Source organism: Gavialis gangeticus, unplaced genomic scaffold (assembly GCF_001723915.1).
Source record: "Gavialis gangeticus isolate Ggan-Ray unplaced genomic scaffold, GavGan_comp1, whole genome shotgun sequence".
NCBI lineage: Eukaryota > Metazoa > Chordata > Crocodylia > Gavialidae > Gavialis > Gavialis gangeticus.
The window spans coordinates 945,365-956,297 of record NW_017728981.1 but is presented as its reverse complement, the minus strand read 5'-3'; the positions used below and the strand labels follow the sequence as shown (position 1 = coordinate 956,297).

At 55.7% G+C, this 10,933-nt stretch overlaps 1 protein-coding gene across 4 annotated transcripts in view; it reads right to left on the bottom strand.

Annotated features, from left to right (window-relative positions):
* Positions 1-10,933, bottom strand: part of HDAC7 (histone deacetylase 7) — a 148,361-nt gene that overhangs the window by 21,897 nt on the left and 115,531 nt on the right. For all 4 annotated transcript variants that reach the window (XM_019511292.1, XM_019511301.1, XM_019511315.1 and 1 more), the window contains exon 2: positions 102-289. In XM_019511292.1, coding sequence (XP_019366837.1) covers positions 102-289 — 188 coding nt within the window. The remainder of the gene's footprint in view (positions 1-101; positions 290-10,933) is intronic.

Below are 10,933 nucleotides of genomic sequence, written 5' to 3'. Positions count from 1 at the left end.
CATCGCCAGGGCAGCATCTCTGAAGGCCCCCCCCCCGCCCACCCCAGGCTGCTGGCACGATGCCCCTTTGTATGCCCGCTCCCCTGGCAGGGACACCCTACCCGCATCTGCTGGTGGGTGAGCTGCTCCACTTGCTGCTGATGCAGGCTGGCCAGGAAGAACTGGTGCTGCAGCTGCTGCGTCTGCTTCAGAGCAAGCAGGGCCGTGTCCGAGCCGGGCTTGACGAAGCGCTGCCCGATGCGCAGGTCCATGGGGGCGGTCTGCGGGGATGCGCTCCAGGTCACAGCAGCTAGCGAGACACAAGCAGAGAGAGGTCAGCTGCTGCCTCGCTTGGCACCACCTCCACAATCATGCTGCACCCCCCCACATGTCAAGCCAGAGGTCCAGTGCCCCTTCTCTAGCAACCTGCCCGCACCTTCCTTTTCCCTGAGCCTGAAGTACCACGTACACCTCCGCCATGAGGTGTTACCCAGATGCAGATCCCCTCTGACATGGGTGGGCAGGGGTCCAGCCACCCAGGTCAGGCTCCCCTAGGCTGTCAGACCAGAAGGCTCAAGTCAAGAGCCGTGGTGCCTGCCCTAGCCAGTACCTTGGGGACCCTGGCAACTGGTCCCAGTGCTCACTGGACTGATCTTCCCTTGCCAGGCAGGCAGAGCCCCCCCGAGGCTCCAAGAAACTCTCCAGGTCCCTTCTGCAGGTGTCCTCTGCAGACCTTGCCCCTGGAACTGGGATCAAAACCAAGCCCCAGCCACAGCACGGAGCAAGGAAGGGCAGCATGCAAGCAAAGCCTCTGCTCTGTGCTTTCCAACATCTCCCCCCAGAGCCAGGAGGGCTCTGCCAGCATGGGCCGGCTCTCCCCAGACCCCACATAAGACCAGTTGGAGCTCCCAGCTCAGAACCCCTTCCCATAGCACCCTCACATCCATATGGGCTTGAGAAACGGCCTCTGTGGCCCTAGCAGAGTCAAGGCTGAAATTACAGTGCAAATCCAGGCTTGTTTGCTTAGTCAATTCCCAAACGACAGCCCCCCCACCCCCGTCTCAGCTGCTTTTCATATGTTCTAAGGTCCGAACTTCTTGGTCCATAACAAGCACGGCACCTGGCTACGGCCTTCATGTCTGGGCTGCCCTTGAGCTCAGCTGCTCGACAGCCCAGGGGCCCCGTGCAGAAGGACTTGGATGCTCTTGTCCTCCAAAAGCATTAGTGCAGTGGTTCTCAATCTTTGTAGACTCGTGGCACCCCTGGACAGACTTGTGGCCCCCCTTTGGAGGCTGCCAGCTCTTAGCTTTTCAGAAAAATAATAGAGCCGCTCATGGCAAAGAACTCAGGAAGGCCACAGCTATATTTGAAATCCCTGAGTTGTTCTCATGACCCGTGTTAGCACCACAAATGGTGCTAACATGGCACGGTGCCCCGCAGCACCCCTAAAAGGATCTCAAGTCACCCCCCAATCCGCACATCAGTGCCCTCAACTTGCTACGTGCTTGGTGTCCAGCGGATTCCCCTTCGGGAAACCTGAATGGGGTTGAAATTAGGCCACGACTCGATATCCCCCAGTGGCTTGTGCCCAGACCGAGACTGGGACACAGTGCCAGGCAGTCAGAAAACAAGGGGAACTCCAGCCAAGAACTGTGCACAGGGGAAGCCTGCTGGGCTGAGTCAGAAAGAACGGATGTCTGAAGGCGCCTGAGACGCAGGGACATAGCAAACCATGCTGGAAAAAGCCAAAATAACCAAGGCAGGCTGGGCAAACAGCAAAAGCAAATGAAGATGTCGGGTTATGGGCTGAGAAATGGGCCAGCCCCCGCACTAGCCAGACCCTGGTGTCAGCAGGAGCCACACGGGAGCCTGCGACTGGCTGCAAACACTTCCCAAAGAAAAGCCCTGCAGGCCTGTGCATGGAGAGAAAGGCCGTAACCCCGTGTGGGCAACCAGCAGAAGAGCTGAGGGAGACAAGCCAAGCATCCTAGCAAATACCCTCTCCACTGGTCCATCGTGGAGCCACAGGTAGGACAGGTGCCTCAGACAGCAATTTGCAGCCTCCGCAGGCCCCTCAGAAATGGCCAGCGCTGAGTTTTGCCCCATTTTTTGACTACAGAAAAAGAAGAGAGCAATGTCCCTGTTGCAAAGAACTCAGGGGTTCACATCTGGCTTGCTCTGTGCAGCAACCTTGAAAGGATCTCAAGGCACCCCAGGCTGCCATGAGACCCGGGTGAGCGTTGCTGGCCTAGAGCAGTGGTCTCCACACTTTTTTGATCGTGCACCCCTATCAGTAAAAAATTTGAGCAAGCACCCCCAATATATATCTATTTATATTTATAGAAATATAAGTTCTAGTATTTTCTTCCCACACCCCAATGGATCATCTTGCGTGCACCCCACTTTGGAGACCACTGGCCTAGAGGGACGCAGGCCCTCCTTAGAAGAGAAAGTACCTGTGCCCCTGTTTTATAGAGCGGGGAAACTGAGGCACAAGGAAAAGACGCCAGAGCCCTGACTCCCAGTCCCAGGCCCCGCCTGTCCCCTCTAGCAGGCCAGCAATGTCGCCGCTGATGGCCACTGCCATGGTGTCGATATAAATTATGGAAGCATCCGTCACTGAAACGCCAGCAGCGCTCCATCCTCTGGAGGGACTCCTTCAAAAAGCTGCCTATAAAATCAGCTACCATCAGAACGGGTGGCAGATCCACAGCACACGGCCACACCACCACTGCCAGAGAAAGAGGAATGCTAACCTGCCAAGGCAAAATCCTGCTACGCCATACCTGGACACAGACTCAAGTTGCAGCAAGGGAAGTTGAGGTTGGATATTAGGAAAAACTCTCACAAGGAGGGTAGTAAAGAACTAGAACAGGCTACCTGGAGAGGTGGTGGACTCTCCATCCTTGGAGTTTTTTAAGACCTGGGTAGAGAAAGCCTTGGCTGGGACGATGTAGTTGGGGCTGGTCCTGCTTGGAGCAGGGGGCTGGACTAGATGTGACCCCCCAAGGTCCCTCCCAACTCTCACGTTCCCCAATTTTATGACTCAAGGATGTGACCTCTACTATTGAGCATCTATTAACCAACCCTTTCCAGCAGTGGGACATTAGGGGCCATGGTCCTGCTGCTTTCCCTGTGGCAGGTTCAGGTGCGAGGTCTTGCGTCGCATCAGGGTTGACGGCAGTGTTGCTCCGACATTAGACAATGGATTTTGGCTGGGCTGGGTTGGACAGGGCTGATCCTGCCTTGGGCAGGCGGCTGGACCCGAGGGGAGCTCCGGAGGTCCCTTCCCACCTGCCTTCTCTATGCATACATCTTCAGGCTGCTGAAAGTCACTGAGTTCACTTGCATTACGCGAGGTCCCTACAGTCTCCCTCCAAGATCCACAGGCGTTTCAGTGCCCTGGAGAAGGGAAGGGCATGGCCACCCTGCCAGCATCAAAACCATAGGGCCAGGAGCCAGGTGCTTTGGGAAGCAGTCAGGAGAAGAGAGCACCTGCCGACATGGAAGTCCTGGGGAGGGGGGTTTGCTGGAAAATTGCCTCCAGCCTGATTTTCCACCACAAAACAACATGAACAACACTTTCCACCTCCCTCATGCGGGCATTAACAGCACCGGGGCCATGCCCTATCTCCTTATCTCCCAGTCCCAGCTGCAGCCAGAGCGCAGCGAGCCGATGCCGTAGTGGCTAAGACGCTGTCCCCAGCCCGCGCTCCACGGCTTTAGGCCCAGTACATCCCAGGATGTATTTGGACTTGCCAAGATAGACCCAAAGGAGAAAACTGAAACCCCAGATGCCTTTGCTCAGAGCACATCTGTGCAGAGCAGCTCTGGGCTCTCTCTCCCACCCCGTGCCCTCTCTTTCAGTACTCACTGCCTGCTTGTCAGAGCCCCCCAGGACCCTCTGCTTTCCACCGCGCTTGTGAGATCTCAACAAGCCCCGTTTCACCCATGGTGTATCCCCCTTGTCTTATCCAGCCGATGAGGCCAGTGTCCGACAGGCTCCATCACTGCACCTGACTCGGGTTCCCCCTGGGTGCATCTACACATGCACATTTACTGCGCAGTACAGGCGTGTGTCTACATGTGCATGCCCATACTGCACAGCAAATAAAGCAACTTACACCAACTTGAGCGTAAATTTGATGCCTGCATCATGCAGGCATCAAATTTACACCCAATTAGTTACTGCACAGTAATGCACATGTAGATGCCTTACTGTGCAGTCCCAACTTTAGTCCCGAGCCAGCACATACACAACGTTAATGCGCTTTAACGCCTGCATGTGTAGACGCTGGTTAATGCCCGCTTACAGCACAGTAAATTTAAGCCAGCATAAATACACGTGTAGACCCGCCCCCCCGGGCACCAAAGGTGGCAGGGCAAATGATAGCACAGGGCTATGCAGTGGAAGACATAGCCAGACCATGACCCTGCCATTCCCTGGCACTTGGGCCTGTAGCTCTGCAACATGGGGGAGATTTTATGCTGCAGGAAAAAATATGAGACCCTGAAACAGCCTCCCAGTCCCTTGCACAGGCCGGATCTGCCCAAGTGGAGATGGGCGGTGACGGCTGGCCTCTGCCATGGACCAGGCAGGTTCTAGATGATGCACCAGCGAGAAGAGCGCTGGGCAAGTGTCTGGCTGGGACAAGGTCTCTGTGAACGGCCCTGACAGCTGCCAACATCTGGGCCTGCATTCTGGGGTGCTGGGTTCTCTTCCCAGCTGGATAAATACAGGCTACAGAGGGCAGATATCAGTGAAAGAAGCCAGGTTACATGCCCCTGCTCAGATGGCACTATCACATGCTTGCCTACAGTTTTACCAAACCAGGGAGGGTGGCCCTGCAGCCAGCGGGCACGGCAGATCCTGCCACTTGAAGGTGTTCCCCATTCATAAAGTGAAGGGACCTTAAGAGGTCCCATCTAGTCCAACCCCCTGCTCCAAGCAGGACCAGCCCCAGCTAGATCATCCCAGCCAAGGCTTTCTTAAAAACCTCCAAGAATGGAGATGCCACCACCTCTCTGGGGAGCCTGTTCCAGTGCTTTACTACCCTCCTGGACAGAAAATTTCTCATATCAAACCTTGCTGCAATGTGAGCCCATTGCTCCTTGTTCTGCCATCTGCCACCACTGGGAACAGTCCAGCTCCGTCCCCTTTGGAGCCACCCGCTCTTGGCCTGTGCACGTGCTAGCTGGTGTCCAGCAGCCTTTCCCCATAGATCTGCTGGAGTCTTAAAATGGAAAGCACAAAGTGCCCGGGGAGAAAGCCAGCTGCCCCGGGAATGCAAGGCAGACGCTTTCTGCTTGCATTGCCTCCCTCTCCAATAAGACTGGGCAAGCAGCTCAGCTGGTGCCAGCCCAGCCCAGCCCAGCCCCATCCACAGCACAAAGCAAAGAGCCAAGCAAACCAAGCAGAAATCAGAGAATTTGCAGAACAATCAAAACACAGACCAACGGAAAGACCCTAAAGTCACAGGACCTGCCTCTTCCCCACACGCTCCGCTCAGCCCTCCCAGCCGTTGAGGCAGACGGCGATTTCCTGGAGGCTGGATTTGGCAGGGGACATTTGAATGTGACCTTTACTGATTCCCCCCACCCACCCAAAAGCAGCCTCCAGGGCTTCCAGGCTTGGCATGGAGTCAGGCCAGTGAACACGCTCAGAGATGCACTGAAGTCATACAAATTGCTTTCCCGTCCTGTTTTCAGCATGCGCAGCTTCCCAAAGGCTCCAAAGTTCAGCTGATTTTGAGATACAGGCAATTAAAACCATCCTTTTTTTTTTTTTTTTAATTAATAAGGAAAGTGCTTTCTTCGGAGCCAGCAGAACTAAAAAAATAGCCTGAGGGATGCTGCGCTAATTAAAAACAGCCATCAATAACACAGACAACAAAGATTTGGGAGGCGGGGGGGCGCAATATCCTTTATTGGACCAGCTGCATGGCTGGAATCGAGTGAGACGAGCTTTCAAATGCAAGGCATCCTTGGTCGGGCCTGAGGAAGGAAGCACGGCAGATGTTAAGAGCAGAGAAGAGGTGTGAAATTATAGCGCAGGGGTGGGCAATTATTTCGGGTGGAGGGCCGCTTACTGAGTTTCAGCAAGCCATCGAGGGCCGCATGACAAGCAGCCTGGGGCAGGTTAATATTCATTTTCTATATTTTTTAGGGGCCCCGCAGGCCAGATAGAATAGCCTGGTGGGCCGCATCCGGCCCCCGGGCCACATTTTGCCCACTTCTGTTAGAGCATGTCAAAAAAAGAGAGATCAGTGTTCAGTCCTTGGCCCGCAGCGAGGATGAACTTCTGTTCAAATTTGCCTTTTAAAGGTGTTTGATGGAGCAAGAGAGCAGCGAGATCTGCAAAATAATGTATGTGCATCTGCACCCCATAGATTTGTTTTCTGGTGCGTTGCTGCTGTTCACTTTGCCCCATAAAGGTACCACTTGGTGCACTGGATCAGTTGCATCACATTTTGGGAAAGGAGGGATCCCAATGGGCCTTTTGTGGGGGGAACGGATGGTCATAGCAGCGGAGACGTGCTGGCAGGTTAAGCATCTTTGACCCTAGCTGACTTCCTGCCCCTGGGGCAGGGGGACTAGACTTAATGATCTTCGAGGTCCCTTCCAGCCCTAATGTCTATGACTCTCTTGCTAAGGCAAGGTTTGATGGGGAGAGTTTGCTTCTGTGATGAGATGGGCAAGGTTGGGGGGTTTGGAAGTCAAAAGAGGAGGGGCTGGTAACATTTCTCTCCAGGTCTGCTCTTGAGGATAGGCTGCAGTTGGGATCAGAGAGAAGTGGGGCTGGAAGGGACCTCCGGAGGTCACACCTAGTCCAACCCCTTGCCTGAGGCAGGACAAGCCCTGTCCAAGCCATCCCAAACCAACCATCATCTAAACTCTACAGAAGACCCTGATACAAAACACAGACAACACATCCAACCCTGCCACAGGTAAAGCAGGGGAATCACGGCAGCCAATGTCCTGCTTCTATAGAAGATCATCAATATATGATCCCAGGTGGAGGGTCTGGGATTCTTCTTCTCTTGATCCACCTCCACGGGGATCCCAGATGAGGTCCCTCCCATCATGTTCCTTCTTCTTCCTCTTCTGTCCTCCCCAGGGAAACCCAAGTGGGCACAGGAGAGCCTGCCTGATCTCCATGCTGGTGCCCGAACCACTGCAATGAGCCATGGCAGGGATGTGCCCATCCCTTCTTAGAGGCCTAGAGAAGCCAGGCTGGAATGGGACCTCCAGAGGTGACCCAGTCCGACCTGACACAGCATCAGCCCCATCCCAATCAACCCCTACAAACCCGTCATCTAACCCCTTAGCACAACTACGCAGTCAACCCTGACCCAACACAAGACATCACACTTGAACCTGCCACAGGGAAAGGCAGAGGGACCATAGTGGCCAACATCCTTCTTCTGTGAAAAGTTAAAATACAGTCCAGAGATTACATGCTACCTCTCCCAGAGTAGAGTATTGACACTTCAGGGATGAATCGTGCCTGGCCTGGCCTTCCCATAAGTGCTGTGTGGGGATGGAGAACATCTGGAGATGTGAGCATTGACGTTTTCAGGTCTCCCTTCAAATCCTCCGACCAGCGTAGGAGAACCAGGTAGGCTTCTGCCAATGGAAACGTCCAACTACCAGGAAAAGCCCTTGGCCTTGCAAAGCAGAGAGCCAGGAAATACCTCTGCCACCCCGTCAATCCAGTCCTCAGCCCCACACCCCCAGCCAGGTCTCCTGCCATGCAGGGCAGAAGATGGGCAAGGTCCTACCCCACTCCTTGCACCCGAGGCTATTCCCAAGGGGCAGAGAGGAGGGTTGCCAGGTGCCTGCATTCTCCCAATCATATTTCACAGGGTGATGGTAATCTGTAGGGGCACTCTGCAGCCCTTAGAAAGCCCCCGATGGTACCCAGTCTGCCCCTCATTTGACAGCAGAGACAGACTGACCATGATCCTGCTCTCACCTCTACCTGGATGACTGGCAGAGGGTGACCTTCTAGTGCAACACAGTGTATCTCCCTGGGATCCAGGCCTGCTGAGTGCCTGGGGGTCCCAGAAAGAAGCAGCCCCTTCCCCAGGCAGGATGTATTTTGGTTATAACCGTGGCGAGGATTGCGTCAGCATGGGAGGATGCTGCGGCCGTGCCAAGGAAAGCAAAGCAAAGATCAAGCACAGCGAGCGGCCTCTCTCAATTAACGTCCATTTGCATACACAGAGGAGAACGCCCCAAACCGGTTTGGAGGGAACGCTCCAGGGCTCATCAGCACATCTGCCGGCACACGGAGCTGTGCAGGGATTGCCGTGCCCTCGCCCGCCTCCATGCCCACGGCCCAGGGTCTCACCACGCTGCAGAGAGCATGGCCCACGCACAGCCACTGGCTGCAGCCCTGGCAGATCCCAGGGCCATGCTGGCATCTGAGTGCAGTCAGGGCAGAGAGAGCTGCAACCTATTTCACCGGGTGTCAGAATGACCGTAGTTTCCTCCCAAAAAAAGCAGGCCCAAAAGGCAGGTGCAGATGGAGAGCAACTAGCCACTGGAGTCAGAGGCCAGTAACTTGAAGACTTCAGGGTTGCCTTTGGGGTCCAAAGAAGATGGAGAGCCCTATGGGAGTTGGGAGACCCGGTGGAAGAAAGCAATAAGGGGCATGCATGGCTGTATGCCCCCCGCCCCCCAACACTGGGCAGCTCCAGCAGGTGCTGGAATCGGGGTCATCACACTGCCTCAGGGCACCAGTGGAGAAAGCAAGGGAAGAGATTGTAAAGGGATCCCTCTTCCCTATATATGCCTCAGACTGACCTTGATGGGCACCCGCATTGAAGGCACATGTGCAATGCCCCGACCCGCCCGAGGCCCAATACCTTGCCACGTGGCATGCAGAAGCATCCCTCTTTTGGGGGTGGGAGGGACAAATGCATCTCGTACACTGGAGAATACAGTACCGACGGACTCATTCACAAGGTGCCGTGACAGCTGTGCTAACGATGGGGTCTGCCGGAGGTGCAGAATTGGTGTTACTATGAACCGCATGGACCAGACATGTACGGACACCGGGAAACCCGCTGGTGGAGACGGCGGCGCACACCAGCTGGGCAAAGCCAATGAATAACATCCGGGAGGACACAGATAAACTGAGAAACAGAGCTGGGTGGAGAGCAAGAACAGGCCAGGAGATGATCCCGGGTGTGAGATCCTGTCTCCAGGAGACGTGGGGATCACGGGGTGGGTTCTCCATGCAGATCCACTGCAGATGCAGCCTTGGGCTGGGCAGAAACAGGCTACAGGACCTCCCAGGGCTGTTAGCTATGGGGGCTCCCCCTGCCCCAAGCTCACCTCCATCTCACCCACCCCAAGCTCACCCACAACGGGGCCCAGCCTTTGCTGGCTGGAGAACCGGGTCTCAGAGGGGCTCTGCTCTTGCTAGGAAACCCCTTCTAACCCCAATCTTGCCCAAAACTCTTAGGCCTACCAAGATGTCAGCCCGCTTCCAGCCAAGGTGCTCCTGCCCTGCCAGCTCTTCCCTAAGGCTGAGCACCCAGCTCCCTGCCAGCCCGATGCCAGGCACTACCCACTGCGAGGCGTGTTGCTCCCAGAGCCCCGGCGTTCCCCGGGTGCATGGATTCTGGGAACAGGACCAGGACAGGAGTGCCCAGGTATCATCAGATTCTCCCGCTCACGGCGCAAGGCTCACACCCACCCAGAGCTTCAATCTAGACTGTTTCTTTCCTTCCAGAGCTGAGCAGCCTTGGGCAAGCTGGCTGGCTCTCAAGAGCAGCGGGGCTGCGGGCACGGGGCTTGCTAAGCAGCTGGTGCCTGCTTCCTGGGCTCCCGTTCACACAGCAAGAAGCGATTTCCCCAGTCCGCTCGAGCCAGGCTCAGGGATGATCCCTGAAGTTTTGGGCAGCCCCTGTGCTCTCCCATCGCTGGTACCTCGAGCAAGCTCAGGCACTGAGGCCAGAGAGCTATTTACGGCAGAGGAAGGAAGTCTGTAACATTTCAGTTTCCTGCATGAATAATATTTTGGTATCTTTTGGCACGTCTGTCACAGCACCTCCCCAGGGCTGGGCCCCAGCGGAGCACGTGGCTCTGCTTGGCCCAGGGGTGCACTAGCTGGGCCGTGGCTCCATCAAACCGGGGTCTAACCCCAGCAGAAACCCATGGAGCTGACCTGCAACCTCTCAGCAAAGGATAAAAGGATGCATGGATGCACAGACAGCTGCAAAGAAATCCCCCCCCCCGGGGTCAGAGTGGGAGGTTGTCTTCCTCTGTAGCAGGGGCACAGCCCCTACACCTGGGACCTCCTGCATGTACGTTAACAACCTTTTACAGCAGCAGGACATTGGTGGCCATGTCCCCGTTTTCTCTGTGGCAGATTTGGGTGCAACATCTGGTGCTGCGTCGGGGTGGACGGTACTTTTACGAAGAGGTTGGATGACGGATGTGTCTGGGCTGGTTTGGATGGGGCTGATCCTGGCTCAGGCAGGACTCAATGTGAGCTCTAAAGGTCCTTGCCAACCTCACTTCTCTAGGGTTTCTACAAAGGACACAAGACGTGTGCCAAGGGGCAGACCGGGCCCAGTCCACGGGCTGCCAGTGGCTCAGCTCTGGTGTCCGGAGACAATCTCAGCATGGCAGTCTGGTCCTGGGTTGATACTCTAGGGGCATCAGATGCCCTGAATGGAGGCAGCAGTTGCCAGCATGCCATGGTCATCCACCCGGCTTCGGGAGGGCATGACAGAGAAGAGGGGGTGGACTCCCAGCTTTCCTAGACAAAGACCACGTGCTGCAGCAGCCTGGAGGAGGGACGCACAACCCAGCACATCTTTCGTGTCTTAGGCCTGGGAAGGCATTTCAAGGCACGGCCCCCTGCAAACAACTGAAGCTGCTGGATCAAGGTCCCTGCAGCCATGCAGAGATGCAGCGTCTTGCAGCTGATGGCAGCAGA